Below are 19,076 nucleotides of genomic sequence, written 5' to 3' on the forward strand. Positions count from 1 at the left end.
TCATTCAGCTTACAAGTTTTTAAAAATTATCTTAAACTGTTTCTTGAAACTGAGCTAAATGCAAAGTGTGACAGTAGGACACAGAACAGAAAGAAAGCTATGACAAAATGCTATATGTGCCCTGGCTATATTTTTTGTTTGGGCACAACAATAGGAAATACTTAAACAAAATATTTGTCTTTTTTGTTTGCAAAACTTAATCTGTTCAGAAAAAACACACAGTTATTCTTGTGCTTCCAAAACTTTTTCTTCACTTCTCTCATCTCTTGCTCAACACGCACACTTACTTCACCCTCTTTCATTCTACATCCCTCATTCAAACAATCATGCACCAAGCAAATCACACTTTTGATTCTGGAGGACTGAATAAAAACTTTCTGCTCTGTTAATTGCACCCTCTCAAAATTCATTTCCCCAAATAATCTGGCATCTTCAATTTTCTCAAATAAATGTAGTTGCGCTATTTGCACTTGCACTCCCAAGGCAGTTGAAACAAGCCATCCCTGGATAAACATAGCAACATTTTCCTGTAATAAAAATATTAAAACAAAATAATTAGAGATTACAACCTTACCTCAAAGAATATAATATACATGCACAAACATGGTTTAATGTTACATTCAATAATTGCTCTAAATGACACAACATCATTGCAAAATACGGTTGAAGTTCAGTATCTCGAACACAGATATCTCGAATACCATGGATATGTCGTAGTAACATTGATGTCCCAATTACTTATTCTGTAAGTTTTTTACCCTGGATATCTTGAATACTCTAATATCTTGAAGTTTTATCTCATCCCCATGCAGTTCGAGATAATGAGGTTGGACTGTATATATATATAAATTAAACAGCAAATGACTATGAAGCATGATAACAAACAAAATACAATCCCTAATTATCAAAAACTATGGAAGTTGGTTCAGGTAAAGGGCAATACTTACTTGAAGAAACAAGAAGTCTGTGAGCCAATGCTCACTAGTAATACCCCCGCTTTGATGTGAATATACATTCTGGTGTGAATGTACACAAGTTCAGTTATGGACAGACACAAGGATGAATAAGAAGTTAACATCAGATTCGTACAAAAATAAATCCCACCATATTGCAGGCCAAAACAAAGAGTGTGCTAAAATTTCAAGCATCTGCAATCAGTAGTTGCTGAGAAAACTGCAACGAAAATTTGTTATGAATGGTACGGACAGACGCATGGATAATCAGAAAGCTGACATCAGATTCATACAAAAATGAATCTCACCATATGAAATGCCTATTAAACAAAGAATGTGTTAAAATTTCAAGCATCTGCAATCAGTAGTTGCTGAGAAAACTACAACGAGAATTCGAAAATTTGTTATGTATGGTACGGGGAGACGCACAGATAAACAGGAAGTTGACATCAGATTCATACAAAAATGAATCCCACCATATGAAATGCCTAAATAAAGAATGTGCTAAAATTTCAAGCATCTGCAATCAGTACTTGCTGAGAAAACTGTGACCAAAATTTGTTATGTATGGTACGGACAGACACACGGATAAACAGGAAGTTGACATCGGATTCATACAATAATAAATCCCACCATATGAAATGCCTAAACAAAGAATTTGCTAAAATTTCAAGCATCTGCAATCAGTACTTGCTGAGAAAACTGTGATCAAAATTTTTTATGTATGGTAAAGGACAGACGCACGGATAAACAGGAAGTTGACATCGGATTCATACAAAAATGAATCCCACCATATGGCATACCTCAACAAAGTGTGTGCTAAAATTTCAAGCATCTGCGATCAGTAGTTGCTGAGAAAACTGTGACGAAAAATTTGTTACAGACAGACAGACACACAGACAGACAGACAGAGAGACAGACACACAAGGGTAAAACAGTATACCCCCCTCTCCTTGGGAGCGGGGGTATAAAAATCAGTTCCTATGAGAACCTTGTAACTTAAACCTGACAAATGAAAAATATAGATGGATATTATATGTATAATCGATGCAATACAAAATAGTTATTAGTTAAGATCACTTTGCTTTGCTTTAGGTGAGCTAAACATGCATTTACATTTCAAATGTTCATTTCTTAGACTGCATATTGGGAAATGTACCCATTCTTGGCCTTTGTACCGATACAGACCATGCAGGAATGGTTACTTTACAAAAGGGCAGACTAATTTTTTTAATAATCATTAACCTATAAATAGCACATCCTTCCATCAGAAGGATTGGAATAATCTGTTTTAATCATTTTGTGTCATTTTTAATATCACATTTTTATTTTTAGATGCATATACATATGTATATAGTTTCTCACTTAAAAAAAAAACAACAAATATACAATTATAGCAAACATTCTTATATAATGAATTTATTTAATTCTTACAGGCAATATGAAGTGATTTTCATAATTCTTTAAAATGTGTTATAAAATACAATTAGTGAGGGAGTTTTTTTATGCACAGAAAGTGTTTCTTCGATCATCACAACATTATATGACACTAGAGACTGTTGGCTTGAACTTTCCTAAATATCCATGGATATACGGATAAATTGTACATTTTTTTTTAACATTTCATTTAACTTTGCCATTGCATGGACACATTCAAAAACTGAAAATGAAATTCAAAATAGGTTTTCTTACCACATCGTCATTGTCTGTGAAAAGTATGTAATTCCCATTATTCACTAACTCTCCTGACTGAGCCTTCACTGCATTAAATAAGCTTCTCTGAGCCCCAAGGAAGTTGATCTCATTCTGGTATAGCTGAGAGAGGGATTCTACAGAATCAGAATCAACATACTCCCATTGCAAGTAACCCTTCTGTCTTCCCACTGCTTTTCTGAGATCTCTACTGATGGCAAAGGATGGCTCATTTGCTACAGGAATGCCCAGAAAATGCTTAACCGATTTACTGCTAGAGGCAGTTTGAACAAGCTGTGATGCTTGTAACCTTTTGAAAGAAAAAAAAAGAACTTGAGTGCAATATGTATTTCATGAACTCATTATTCTAGTAAAGAAAGCAGCTCAAAGTACTTCATAATTTTAAACATTATTTAATCAGATTTAATCAAACAACTTTGTCACTTTTTCATATTGAGTGCTATCTGTAACTTTTTTTTCATGAGTTCAATACAGTTAAATATTCCTTAATGTGTCGATATTAAGACAAGTATTGTTTTACCATGTATCTCCTGAGGGAAAGTATCCCCCAGTTAAAACATGTTGCAGGACTTCCATTTCAGCAAAGGCATAGGCTGTGTCCCTGCTTCTTGCATGCAAGTTTTGATTAAACATTTGGTCTCTAATGCGGCCATGCATTTTTTCAAATGCGTCTTCTTTGTAGTTGTCCATTGGACCATGTCTGAAGATGTCATCTACCTATTATTTCAGAGAGAATTAAACAACAATTGTTAAATCTATTGATGTAGTGATAGACTTATGCATAAAAAAAAGCATTACTTTAAATTTACAAAAATAGCACTCTCTAAATTTTGTGCAATCTTCATCGTCAAGATTAGGACAGTCAGAAAGCTTATTTGCGTCTTTCAAATATGTTTTAGTTTTAAATCATTGTACATGAATCATCAGACAGAACAAAGTAATTCGGCAGCACTAAATTATTGTTAACACTGAAATAATGATATGCATTGTGAGCTTGCATCTTGCATATATAAAAAATGTCCTTGTAATGTATCATGAGAGACTGCTACTTGTTCAATTGTAATGGCAGCATTTTCTTAAAACATCCCATGCTTCATTTTGATTTAAAGAATAAAAAAATGTTTCTTTTTTTTTTTATTAGCATTTCTTCAAAAAATAATATAACAAATTTTTAATGACAATGCCTAAATTAAAATATTCATTCTTTTGACTGTCTTGCAGCTATTTAATGGATTTTATGCACGTGAATTAAAATATGATAACTTGTAATACTTACAATATGAACAGAAAGATGTGTCTTCACTTTCTGCAAAAGATGTGGAAAGATATCAGAAACACCCCGAAGGTATTCATCAATTTTGTCCTGCAGACAGGCCAGATTAAATTCTGTGTATTCATTCCAACATGTTAGAATTTTACTAATCTGAAATGAAAAAAAAAATATATATATATATGCATGCAAGAAATGTATACAATACAGTTAAAGCAATTTTATAAGATGTGTATATTATACAGCATAAGGTAATTTGGTCAGCACTGCTAAATTAGGAATAAAATATTTAGGTGCCTACCTGAGCAAGTTGGCAGAGTAAGTCCACTTTAGCCCTCTCCAGTCCTGTCATTGAAAAATGGAATGGGGCAATTTGAAGCTGAAACAATTTATGATATATATATATATATATATATATATATATATATATATATATATATATATATATATATATATATATATACAAACCTTGTTGTTCCCAACTCAATGGGACAAAGGAAAAATGAGATATTCAAGGTTTCAAGATGAGGGTAAATCATGTAAAGAAAACATTATTGGGACTTTCAACACTATAGTTTGAGTCAGTGAAGTTCAATTGTATATGTTTTATTTGACAAATTATTGGTATTTCAATTTAAAGACTATTTTAATAAGGTAAGTTTTTACTATATTCATACATAAGTTTTGATGTCCTTCCCTTGCCTGCTGTCTAGGTATCTGACCGTGTCACTAGATAATTTTGTTTGAAACCCACTCTGGTCACTACTTTCAATCAACAGGCTCAGCTCTTCCTTCTTTGGCTCAGAGAGTTCTTGTAAACACATTTTCAGTATGTGTTTACCAAGGCCAAGGTATAACCAATGCAAAATTCCTACTGGAATGTCCCTATTGCATAAAAAAAAGTTTTTAAGGCATGAATTGCTGGAACTTAGGCCCTTATAATTGTACAACCTGGGTTGTACAGCTTATGCTTTATAAAGCATATGTTAATGTAAAAAGTTACCTGTTCCTACCCAGGTTTTTTGCATTTTCCTAATGGGTAGTTAATTAAAAAAATCATTCTCCAATTATAATTTAAAGAGTCTTTCTTTCTCTTAGTGTAAAGAATAAGACTGGTTAATTTCCCTTCAACATTATATTTTCAAATTTGTACAAAATTTGAATGTTACATTTAGCAGATATGTTGATTTAGTCTTTGACATAATTAATCAATATTGTGATGTTAACAACACAGGTATGCCATAATAATCTTAGACTAATATTATGCAATCAAAGGCTGCATTACAATTTAACCTGTGAGAATTCAATTATTTATGCATTCATTTACATTCCTATAATTCATGTTAAGCATTAAGTAAACCGAAACATGCAAAAGGTACATGCATACCAAGCTGTAAAAGACAGCATCTCGGATAGGGGAAAATTACCTATGTGGATCAATAATATCCCAAAGAGGATTTTCAGCTGGTTTCAATCCATGAGCCTGTCTTAACTCTCTATTGTTGTTGATGGACAGATGGTTTAAAATTCTACTTGTATCCTCAGGATGTCTTTCTGTTCCTTTTGATATACAGGTTTCTTTATCAGCCTAAAATTAAGTTAAATACTTTTAAAAACAGTTTTATAGAATTTAGATATGGATGCTTATCCTAGCTAATAAGAGTAGTACATCCCTCAACCAGAAGTCTCTGACGAGACTGTAGCTCTACTGGTTGTATTTATAAAGGAAGATAAAAGTAGCACTTGGACTTGAAACTTTGCAACAGCAATAAATAGAATAATGATCCTTGGTTTAGTCTCTTTTGTGGCAAGATTTAATATTATATCAGACTAAAACTGTAGGAGGAGTAGTCTTTAAAAACAATTTTACAGAAATTTTGATTTAAGTAACCATGGCAACATCATTCAACAAAATCAAAAAACAATAACACCAATTATGTATCTCTGTGTCTACTTGTATGCCACATTATACTGAAATCAGACAAAAAGTATAGGAGGAGTAGCATTTTGAAAGTATTTCAAGAAAATTTCTATTTTTAGTAACCATGGCAACACTTTCATCGAAATCCGAAACTGGTACAGAGAATTATGCATCTTAGTGTAGTTTACTTGTGTGCTAAGTTATAGTAAAATCAGATTAAAACTGTAGGGGTAGCATTTTGAAAGTATTTCAAGGAAATTTCTATTTTTACTAACCATGGCAACAATGTTCATCGAAATCAGAAATCAATACAAAGAATTATGTATCTTAGTGTAGTCTACTTGTTTGCCAAGTTATACTGAAATCAGATCAAAACTGTAAGAGGAGTAGCATTTTGAAAGTATTTCACAGAAATTTCTATTTTTAGTAACCATGGCAACACCATTCATCGAAATCAAAAACCGATACACAGATTTATGCATCTTAGTATAGTCTACTTGTGTGCCAAGTACTTTTGAAATCAGATCAAAACTGTAGGAGAAGTAGCATTTTGAAAGTATTTCACAGAAATTTCTATTTTTAGTAACCATGGCAACACTGTTCATCGAAATCAAAAACCGATACACAGATTTATGCATCTTAGTATAGTCTACTTGTGTGCCAAGTTATATTGAAATCAGATCAAAACTGTAGGAGGAGTAGCATTTTGAAAGTATTTCACAGAAATTTCTATTTTTAGTAACCATGGCAACACCGTTCATCGAAATCAAAAACCGATACACAGAATTATGCATCTTAGTATAGTCTACTTGTGTGCCAAGTTATATTGAAATCAGATCAAAACTGTAGGAGGAGTAGCATTTTGAAAGTATTTCACAGAAATTTCTATTTTTAGTAACCATGGCAACACCGTTCATCGAAATCAAAAACCGATATACAGAATTATGCATCTTAGTATAGTCTACTTGTGTGCCAAGTTATATTGAAATCAGATCAAAACTGTAGGAGGAATAGCATTTTGAAAGTATTTCACAGAAATTTCTATTTTTAGTAACCATGGCAACACCGTTCATCGAAATCAAAAACCGATACACAGAATTGTGTATCTTAGTGTAGTCTACTTGTGTGCCAAGTTATATTGAAATCAGATCAAAACTGTAGGAGGAGTAGCATTTTGAAAGTATTTCACAGAAATTTCTATTTTTAGTAACCATGGCAACACCGTTCATCGAAATCAAAAACCGATATACAGAATTATGCATCTTAGTATAGTCTACTTGTGTGCCAAGTTATATTGAAATCAGATCAAAACTGTAGGAGGAGTAGCATTTTGAAAGTATTTCACAGAAATTTCTATTTTTAGTAACCATGGCAACACCGTTCATCGAAATCAAAAACCGATACACAGAATTGTGTATCTTAGTGTAGTCTACTTGTGTGCTAAGTTATATTGAAATCAGATCAAAACTGTAGGAGGAGTAGCATTTTGAATGTTTTTCACAGAAATTTCTATTTTTAGTAACCATGGCAACACCGTTCATCGAAATCAAAAACCGGTATACAGAATTATGTATCTTAGTGTAGTCTACTTGTGTGCCAAGTTATATTGAAATCAGACCAAAACTGAAGGAGGAGTAGCATTTTGAAAAATTGTTTACAGACGGACGGACAGACAGACAGACAGACAGACGGACAGACAGACAGACGGACGGACGACGGACACCTTACTATCGCATAAGCTCTTCTGGTCTCTGACCAGTAGAGCTAAAAATACTCACTTGAAGAAAATGATATGGTTGGCTGCATTTCATTTCCGGAATTTTTAAGAATATTCAACTTTTCATTTCTCCGACATTTTGTAGTTTTCATTTACGACATTTTAAAGTTTTTTATCTCCAACATTTATTATAAAGTACTTTTGAATAGAATTCAAGGCATTCCTTGCAAATTTTAAGAGAATAAATACAGTCAAACCTCAGTATCTCGAACTCGAAGGGACTGAGAAAATACTTCGAGATAACCGAGGATTTGAGATATCCAGGGTGAAATACTTAAGTAATATGCAGTTGGGACTTCAAAATCACTTTGACATATCCATGGTATCCGTGATATCCGTGTTCGAGATACCGAAGTTCAACTGTAATTGATATCCAATATAATTTCTATGCATTCACCTACATATAATTAAGTGGGGATTAAATTTGGTGAACAAAAATTACATGCCCATTTATCATGTTTAACTCATGCAAATATTTTAACTAGATTTATTGCTGCATTTGTATAGTGTATTATAATATTTTATTTAGGAAATGTGATTTGAAATGAATGTGATTTGTAATATTTGTATCTTGTTAAAACTTTATTTCCACCTATTTATATGTTTACATTAAATTGCTGAAAATTTAAGGTACTCTCAAAAAATTTCTGGAAATTAAAAAAAGGAAATTCGGAATTAAAAATAAAAAAATGTCCGAAATGAAAATAAAAATTGTTGGAAATGCAATGCAAAATTCCGGAAATGAAATGCAGCGAAACAATTAAAAAAAAATAAAGGTTTCATTCATTCTAATGAAAGATTCCAATGTTATATTGCCTCATATAAAAAAAATTAGAGTAAGAAAAATATTTTTTTCAGTAGGAGACATAACTTACATAACACCTAGGACAGAATTTTTTGGTGTTTGTTCCCATGTGGTTTGCTGCTTCTGCCAGCATACTAAAATCACAAACGCACACTGCAATGCAGGGAATAACAGTCACCTTCTCTCCTTTCATAGCATCAAATGTAAGCACACCTCTAAAAGATGATTAAAAGTAGGCTAATATTCTATTTAATATTAAAGTTGCATTTTATGACTTAACTCATTATTATATTTACTAAAATAAGAGAATAAAGGCATTTGCTCATTAGTCAGATGCACTGCTTCTATATTGAGCAATATAATTTAAGCAATTCTTAACTTGTTTTATAGAGAGAGAGAAATTTTCCTAAATTAGACTTGCCTTTCTGATTTTTTTTATGTCAGAAATGACTGCACGAGCCATTTCGAGAATTGGCACATCAGTGGAAGCTGACAAAAATTTAATAGATTGTGGATTCTGTTTGAGAATTTTTGGAAGTCCAGAAAGTTGTAGTTGCAGACAGTGCAGAGGTTTCCATTTTTTTGATTTATTGGCACTTGTGTCGTCCAAAAATAAATTAATAGGAACTGTGAAGGAAGGAGTGGATCTGTTTTTAACTGTTTTATCTATGAACTGTTTTTCTGCTACAAAATTAAATAGTTAATACAGTATATATTTAACATCAAAACAATTTTTATAATGTTAAGACAATGTTTGGAATAAAAAATTTGGTAATATCAATAGTTACTACCATCATATTTTTTAACCCAATGATGATTTTGAAAAGCCATCTTCACCATTAGAAACAGAGGACATAGCTTTAAAAGATTTTTTTACAGTTTTTTTCTCTCCTTTATACATGCAGTAATACACGTTTATGGCAAACACGGCTTAAATAATGAATTGACGCTCATAGAGAAGTGATTTTCAAATATTTTGTAAACTTAACTGATATAACAACTTACGCTTATAACAAAGCAAAATCGTCCATCCCTGGCACTACGTTATAAATGTGTTTTAGCGTGTTTTAATGTTTGGTTGAAATTGGTCTGATCGTTTTTGAGAATTCGAAAAATGTGGGAAGTTTACAGATAACACAAGACAGATGGACGCCAAACTTTGATCAGAAACTCACTTGAACATTTCCTTCAGGTGAGCTTTAAAAACAAGAGGCCCAAGGGCCTTAACGGTCACCTGAGTATAATGCAACAATTTAGAGGATCCATAGAGTATACCGCTAAAATATACTGATAGATGAAGCTTTGTTGCCCAAAAGCAAGAGAAATAGGATAGTCTTTCAGCATATGACCTGTAGAATGAATGACTAGTGACGTCGATTTGAGACAAATGACTAATATTCCATGTTCAAAAGTAAATGCACGACAGATGACGACAGACAAAAACGGAAAGTAATAGGTCACCTGAGTGACTCAGGTGACCTAAATATCTTTATCAGAAATTTGTGTGTTAAAAAAAAATCTTACCGTTTCTGTTAGAGGAATCACTTTGTCATCGACAACTCTGTAGAATGAATGACTAGTGACGTCGATTTGAGACAAATGACTAATATTCCATCTCTTTTCTGTTTCCAAGCACACCAAACTACAAGTAAATTGCACAATTAAAAATGTTTATGCTTCTTAATTTTTCAACAAACAAATTTTATTGGAGTATTTAAACTTTTTTAACAACAAACCTGTTTTCAGCAGCACTTCTCCTAAACATTTTCACTCTAGCATATGTAATGTCATACTGCAAAATTCAACATGCCTAACGGTTAATATGTTATTAGTGAAGAATATTCAAAACTTTCAGCAATGCGTAATTAATTTGTTATGTTGTGAAACTATATGCTCACAAAATATTTGAATAAGGGCCATAAAAAGAAATTGTACAGAATAGTGCTTATTAAGCAAAACTAATACTTGAATGTCTTGAAGAAATGAAGATATTTGTCCAATCTCTTGGCTCTCTGGATCAGATAGTTGAACAAAGTCTCCTGAAATTAAAAAGAAAACATAAGATTATAACTAAATTTGGAAAATGGGAAAAGATTGCAGACACACTGTAAGCTAAACAACTTGACAAACATATGGATACAGGACACAGATGATCAAAAAGATTCTTGTGCTTTTAGCTCAGGTGAGCTAAAATCTGAAATAAAAATAAATAGAACTAGTTTAAATTGTAAAGGGGACGCTTTCAAATGTTCCCCAAATGCTGTCATGTTGTCTTGCCTAAACTTTCCATATATCTCCCTATTCTGAGTATCAATGCATTTCATCAAATATATATATATAAGGTTATATCAAGTATAATGTTTCTTTAAACCATTGTACGTGCATGCATGACCATGTCATCATGTCCATACTTTTAATGCCTTTATATTATGAGCACCAAAGCATTTCATTAAAAAATATAAAAGTTACAGCTATATCAAGTATATTGGTCATTTAACGGATTGCACATGCACACATGTGCATGCATGTGCATGCAAAATGACCAAAAATCTACATAACATGCCTATTTATCCTGAAAAGGTTTCACCTTAATCGGATGAGTAGTTTACGAGATCACTCACGGAAAAATAAGTACCCAAGAGGAAAAATAATAATAATAATATATGTAGTAAGAAACAGAGTAAAAACAATATGTTCCCCAACTTCGTCTGGGGAACATATTAAATATATTCATATCCTTTCTCATTACAATACTATTAAATATCTTTACCAATACCTGAGAAGAAATATGTCTGTCCATTTTGGGCATAATTGGTATGAATCTCTTGAACCCATTTACATCCATCAGTTTGCTCTTGCAACATTGTTGTGCCATCTGATGACACTCGACCATATCTTAAAGGTGAATGAAATTTCTATGTCAATGTGCATGTTTAACTTTAAATTGATTCCAATTAATGCTGAAGCATAACTCTCACTGCTTAATCGAGGATTATTTTTCAGGTGACAGTAACAATTAAAGAAAATTCTTGCTCATCAGTGGCACTTAATGAGAGCAAGAACTTTTTTTGCATAAAAAAATTAAGAAAAAATTAATTTGGCTTATATGTATATGTACAGGTGTACCTTAACAAGTATGCGGAAGTTTCAGGATGTGCCAGTGTCATCTTCAGCAAGGCTGATGGCTTTATTATCCAAAAAGGATTTCCATCCGGACCTTCTTCCTACAACACAAAGTAGCCCTCAGCAATTTTATTACATCTTATTGCATGTACAATGCCCACATTTAAACCTTAAAATTTTGAATATTTATAGATAAGAGGACAGCCACATAAGGAATCCTGACTGATTTAACGGTTGCAAACTGAGTGTGTAAGCAGAGCCGGTAAAAAGGGATGTTTGCAACCGTTAAATCAGCATTAACTTAACGGTCGCAAATACCAAATTAGAATTCTAATGCAATATAAGCATTTTGTTTGATGTTCATGTCTTGTTTTGTTGAGTTTTGTTCTATAACGTACGTCAAGAAGCATTGTGTTTTTGCGTCGCTCTATTATGACATCACAATGAAAAGCTTTCATTCTTGTTAATGCTCGTTTTACTTCCTCAAACCTCAGTGTATTAGCCAATTAAATTGTGTTTTACAAAACAATTGCATCAGAATGTCAAATTAATTCGCACCTCATATAAGAAAAGACATTGGCAAATGTAAATATTGTGCATTGAATTGTATATGTATAATACACATAGCTACTTACACGAGACAGCATACTTTCTGGTGTCATATCACCACTTACTACCAAATTCTTCACAGAAGAAAATGAAGGCATATCTACACCACTTTCCTTCATGATAAACCATATAAACTTTGCGGTTTCATCACTCTATAAATAAATTCAAATGTGTACAATATTTCTTTGAAGTGTACATGGATTGTTTATAAGAGTCTCAGCAGTTATAATTAATAAACGAAAATGTTTATAAATCTGAAGAAAGATTTTTAAAAACATTTATTAAACTTTGTACTATTTTACTATGTGAGATCACAAAGTTTTAGTTAGGCCTGAGTATCAAAAGCTAGCTAACGATACGATACATATCATGATACAGTCTACCTCAAGTTTTAGTGTGTCCTTTGGGTTACAAGTGTAGATGTACACAAATGCACAAGCAATATGAGGTTGTATGTGACATTTCAATCAAAATCAGCCATATCATGATATATCTCAAACTACTTACAATGGTATGCGTTTTTGAATGTAATAAGATGTAAAGATACATCTGCAGTTTTGATGAAAATGGAAACCATGAATTGCCATCTTCACTGCCATTATTACATGTACAGGTGTCAGATGAATCACTGTCAAAATTTGATGCACTTTCCTGATCTGTGGCCCCATTATTGTTTTTGGAACTAGTTGTATTGGTAATGGAAAATTCCTGTAAGAGTTTTTAAATAATTTTTAAAACTTAATTTACATGTGAAAATGAAGAACAGAACCCATTTTACTTTAGTTCTATAATTCATATAATAATAATGATGTAAACTCACTGAAGCTCTTTGAATATGTTTAGTTTTAATCAGAGTTATTGCCCTTTATTCAGAATACATCAATTTGCAGTAAATGATGACAATAGGGCTGGGACAATACAACTTTTTATATGTCAAAATGTATCAGGATATTTGAGCCATGATACGATATGTATCACAATATTTTGAACAAGTTTGAATCTACTCCACCTGACAATACTTTCTTTTAAATACTACTAGTCATGATTTTGCTGTTCTTGAGAAGATTCGGAAGATAATTAAAGTTAAAGCCTAGGTTGACAATGGTTTTCATGGGGTTACCCTTAACTACATGCTGTATTTATTATATTATACTAAATGTTTTAATACAAATAAATATAACACTGAACATTGCACACATAGAAAAATACTTGCTTAATGATTGTGTGTCATTGAATCATATAATAAAACAATTATTGCTGTTTTTTTGGTCAATACGATGATTTAGCCCTTTGGGCTTGGTGAATATTGTACTCCTCAGGTGTCTAAATCATTGTGTTGCAGTCTATGCGAAAGTTTTTTGGACCACACAGGACATTCGGTCCTGTGTAATCAATGAACACATAGGACCGAACCAAAATTTGTCAGACCGAAAAACCTAATGTAAAAAAGTGAAATACGTGAAAATGCAGAACCCAGGAAATCTTATTACTGTAGACGGTCTATGCGGTTTTAATCAAATCATTTACATATTTGGATTTGTGCAATATTTTTTTTACTTATAACAAACATTTGAATGACTCCGCATCAAAATAGTAAAGCTCAAAACTGGACGCTGAGACATCAGACATTCTGGTCCGGTGTAAAAATGACGCATTGGACCAGAGGCACTGCACATCGGTCAGGTCCGATGGTACGATGTCTTTCGCATAGACTGCATGGTGTTGACCTCAAAAACCAGCAATAATTGTATATAATTTGCTCAACATAATTAATGACCCCACCCTACCTCTGGAATTATGATTGTGAAAGTGATGAATTTATTAATTGATTTCTAATTAATTAAAAATATCAAAATGTCTTTTATCCCATGTTTACCCCTTTATCCCGTGGATATGACTCATTGGATAATTTTTTCATAATCCACAGTTGTGACGTCACAATGGTTTTTGCGTTAGCGCAATGAAGTAAAATGAAGTGGAGTCCTATATAAAACAGTGTAAAACATTGGTTGTGAAGTATTAAACATGGGATAAAAAGAATCTCCCATGATTTGTAGTTGGATATGACTTTTATCCAACTCGTTGTGTGTTTTTATCCCCTCGCCAAGGCTCGGGGATAAAAAACACACAACTCATTGGATAAAAATCATATCCAACTACAAATCATGGGAGATCCTATATGTATTCTATTTGTACTTAAACTTATGGTAAGCTAACAAATATTTACTAATTTTAACATATCTATTAATAATACATTTCATTAATTGTGAAACCTGTAATTTTGGCAATATTAATTTCCATAGCACTTTTGCACAGTAAGAAAGGTATTTTGGAAGTCAGATATATTATTTGCTATATATAAGCATTAAAGCTAGTGTATTTAATGGTCCAGAAAATATGGACATATATGTTTTATGATTAAAGAATTATATAAAGTCTATGAAATTTATAGTTATCATCTGGACTCCCAGTCATTTATGATGTAGTGATGTAGATGCATTATGTGAGAGCTTGCCTATTCCCCCAGAATGGTATGCTGTTGTTTTTATGATCTATTGTTTATTCACAAAAGGTATATAATGTCTATGTAGATATTATAAGCTTAAATAGTAATATATATTTTGTTGTATTTTTAATTGTATGCACAGTGTAATTCATAGGGAGTACATGTGTATTTGATTATATATTTAATGAATGCAAGAGTTATCTCCCTTTATGCAGTATTGTATAATACTGAATATTGTGCGTTAATGATTTGATAATATTCTCAATATTGTTGTTAAATATTTCATGGCAAATATTTAACTGTATAATAACCAAGTCAGAAGTACGAACCCTAACAGGCATTTTAATTCATTCAACATCATATGCAGAAACCCTAGCTGTTACAATTATTAAATGTAATTTTATATATCTTTCAGTTAAATACATGCTAGATATATAAATGGACTCTTTGAATTATAATTGCATTATATCTGATATATTAATGAATTCATACTTATGATGCCTGTCAAATGATTATGCACACCATATTGTTTAATTAGCATGATCATATGCCAACATGGGGATCAATAAATGATCAATAAATGAAACCGAAATTTAAATGGAACATGTGGAAAAGTATAAAAGTTAATTACACAATAAGTTGATTTTTATAAATATTGTAAATTCATTTAAAAATAAAGTTAAAAGTGGTTCCTTTCTTAGGGTCACACACTATGTTAATTATTAATTTCAGACCTCTGAGATTCCAATGCCTTGAAAAATATTTAAAAAAAAAAAAGAATTATCCAGTCCTTTCCATGTTATATTCATGGACAAAGCTTTTTCTTTGGGAAAGAACAAAAAATGCAATGAAGTTTTAGAATATTGCATATGATTGTTGATATATCAACCGTAATAAACTCTAGACATATGCCATTTAGGCCTGTGGGGAAAATATGAGATTTTCTAATCAGCTGATATCAAGCGAAAATTATTATTCCTTAGAATTAATTTAATTTTGTGCGTAATAAACACATTTGTATTGATAAACTGTAAACAAGTAAGATATCAAACCTGAGCCTGTGCAGTCGAGGCTAATGTGTCACTGTCGGGATTGCTTGTACTGCCATTTGGAAAAGTCTGCCGCTCGCTGATAGAGGCTATTTTGGTGTTTCTCACATGTTTTTCAGTGTCGTTGTGTCTTAGTAGATGACTTTTCCGTCTTGTGGAAAAGCCACAAGGACTGCAAATTAATAAATCATCCGCTCGCCTCTTCATTTCGATACCATTCGAGATCTACACATCGTCTGTAAGTTGAAATATCGCGGGAAATAGTCCGGATGGAATTTCGGAAACGGTTTCGTTTATGAAAATATGAAACTCGTTAAAACCTCACAGATATGTTTTTAAACTGTATTTTTATGGCTACTGTCAAACAAGTGCATTATATATGTAACTGGTGGTTAAATATTTTTAACATTGCTTTGTTTAAACCGTAAATTAAGCCAAGATGTAACAGGAAGCTGTTGATACTGTCATAGTGTGTACATTATCCCTTCGGGTTTCAATGTTGACATATGACGTCACCTTGCATCTGCTTCGAGGCGTAAAACGTCAAAGTGGCCAGACAGAACACATAATCCGAAGGTAATTCAATTTAAACTTAAATGCACAATTGAAAAATAATTTCTTTACTATACATGGAGCAAAAGAACATTTATATTTTGTTTTATTCGTTCAAGATCAGAGATCCAACGAAGGATCGATCTTTATGATGTTAATTCGACGTACGAAAGTACCCAGCTAGCACAAAAACATTTTAAAAATGTTTTTAAAACATTTTCAAAATGTTACGAAAACATTTTCAAAAATGTTTTAATCACGTGATTTTGTATGGTTTTTTAAACGTTTTTAAAACATTTTAGCATAATGTTTCAGCAAATGTTATCAGAACATTTTATTAAAATGTTATGAAAACATTTTCAAAAATGTTTTAATCACGTGATTTTGTATGGTTTTTTAAACGTTTTTAAAACATTTTAGCATAATGTTTCAGCAAATGTTATCAGAACATTTTATTAAAATGTTATGAAAACATTTTCAAAAATGTTTTAATCACGTGATTTTGTATGGTTTTTTAAACGTTTTTAAAACATTTTAGCATAATGTTTCAGCAAATGTTATCAGAACATTTTATTAAAATGTTATGAAAACATTTTTGAAAATGTTTTAGTCACGTGATTTTGTATGGTTTTTAAAACGTTTTCAAAACATTTTACCCTAATGTCGCAATGACATCTCTTTCCTAAAATGTCACTTAACGTTTTCATTAAATGATATCAACATCATTTGTATGATTTTTCAAAGCGCTTTTCATACATTCCAGCTTAATTAATGAATCACATCTGAATGAATTCACTTTTTACAAATTTTAATACAAATCCTTATTTAATATGAAACACATATTTTAGTTCTATTTCCAGTACAAGTTTTGAGTTATTCTGTTTTAATCCAACAGATATTTTTAAAGGAAAAAATCCATTCTCTGAATTTAAAAACAGCAGAATCACATAAATCCTTCCAACTAGAAAGAATAAACAGGCCTATAGATCACTGTTATCATATACGATCCCGCAAAAAGCTTGTATCTACATGTACACGTGTAGGTTCCACAGAGCGGCGGATCAGCTACCTATTATGTAAATGGAATCGCACACATTAATAAAGTTCACAAGAAGTCTGTCCTAGGAAAGAATTGAACAAGAAGCTCTTTTCTGTAAAGCAGAACCTGTAAACATAGAGACAACAGTGTTAAAGTCATCCGTCTACATCAGATCTTTAAATAATGAAAATGTACACGAACATTTTTTTAAATAATAAAATCACATAAAATTTTCCATTTGCATTAATGAAAAGAATTAGAGTTGTTGCATGTTCATAACTAAAACACAATAATATTATTGAAGAGCAATGATATTTACGTACAAAAACATGCCTTTATCAGCTAGAGGCGGTTCTTTCAAACGTGGCTATTTGAATGAAATTCAAGTCTGTTGATGGAACTGTCATCTAACTGCAATATGATTTCATGTTTCAATAATAAGATATTTTGAATTTTGATCAACATAAGACAAGGAGGCATATTTGTTGTTTTCTAAAGTATTCAAATTCAAATACATAATAGCTTTGTTCTGCTACCCATATGTATACATGTATTCAGAAATAAAATGATGTACTGATAACAGAAGAGTCACTTTTAAAAAATTATCTTTTGAAATCTCTGAAGAAATTATACTCACAAAGCAGGTGTTAATAATCCAGCGCTAATTCTGGCTTATATGATGCAAAAATCTTGTTTGAAAATCAGCAACAAGAAAACGCACACATCCTGTTTACCAGAATTCAAATTTTGGCATAGATAAGCTGCAAACCACTATACTCTCTAACGCGCTGCCCAGCAGGAGAATTGCATAACAAGGTTATCATGACACTGAAACTGACCAGTGTAGCCACTCCTAATCTGCTGTCTTGGAGTTTAAGAAATATGATGCAAACAGACAAGATCGACGTCAAAAATCAGGCTGTGTTAATTATTGTAAACTGTTTGCTTATTATTTTTTCTTTTTTTTAAATTAAAGTACCTTTACTTTATTCAGTGAACTTTGTATTGATTACATGTCTGTCAACTCAATAAGAATTTTTGAAAAAAGAAAGAAAAATACAGGGATAATATTTTTTCTCGGGAAAAAATTGGGTTAGTCATGAATATTTTTAAAACATTTTGGAAATTACATTACAAAATATTGCATCAATGCTAAATAAAATGTTTTAGTCCTTAAAAGGATAAACGTTATAGTCAATGTTCTAAAAACATTTTTACAACATACTTTGAAAATAAACAAATCATTAATATTAACAATGATATAAATGTTTTAAAAACATTTTGAAAATGTTTCTATAGAATGTTGCATAAATTATAAATAAAATGTTTCAGTTGTAGGAGGAGAAAACGTTTTGTCAATGTTTTAAAAACATTTTCACGACCAACACTGAAACATTTAAATATTAAACTCTAAGCAATATTAAGAATGTTTTAAAAACATTTTGACAACGTTCTTTCGAAATGTTTTGAAAACGTAACATTACTATGTTTCATATATGTAGAAGAGGAATGTTTTATTTCAGGTTTTAAAAACATTTTTATAACGTTATAAGAAACTGTTTAATATATGCAAACAAGAATACCTTTGGAATCATTTTTAAAACGTTTCAAAAACATTTTCTAGAAATGTTCCTTAAAGATTTTACTTTAACCTTTTTGAAAACATTTTGAAAATGTTTCTATAGAATGTTGCATAAATTATAAATAAAATGTTTCAGTTGTAGGAGGAGAAAACGTTTTGTTCAATGTTTTAAAAACA

The 19,076-nt window shown here is 31.5% G+C and overlaps 1 protein-coding gene across 1 annotated transcript; it reads right to left on the bottom strand.

Annotated features, from left to right (window-relative positions):
- Window positions 1-161: 161 nt before the first annotated feature.
- Window positions 162-15,933, bottom strand: LOC133193174 (uncharacterized). Its single transcript, XM_061329144.1, has 15 exons — window positions 15,730-15,933; window positions 12,198-12,323; window positions 11,566-11,663; window positions 11,216-11,334; window positions 10,405-10,478; window positions 10,176-10,231; window positions 9,964-10,081; window positions 8,861-9,112; window positions 5,364-5,524; window positions 4,614-4,821; window positions 4,238-4,315; window positions 3,943-4,089; window positions 3,187-3,383; window positions 2,646-2,955; window positions 162-527 (listed from the first exon to the last, which is right to left on the bottom strand). The coding sequence occupies exons 1-15, from the start codon at window positions 15,931-15,933 to the stop codon at window positions 162-164; spliced, it is 2,514 nt and encodes an 837-aa protein (XP_061185128.1).
- Window positions 15,934-19,076: the final 3,143 nt, after the last annotated feature.

Source organism: Saccostrea echinata, unplaced genomic scaffold (genome assembly GCF_033153115.1).
Source record: "Saccostrea echinata isolate AGI-Se365-2 ecotype Australia unplaced genomic scaffold, CSIRO_AGI_Sech_v1 ptg000027l, whole genome shotgun sequence".
In the NCBI taxonomy this organism is placed as follows: domain Eukaryota; kingdom Metazoa; phylum Mollusca; class Bivalvia; order Ostreida; family Ostreidae; genus Saccostrea; species Saccostrea echinata.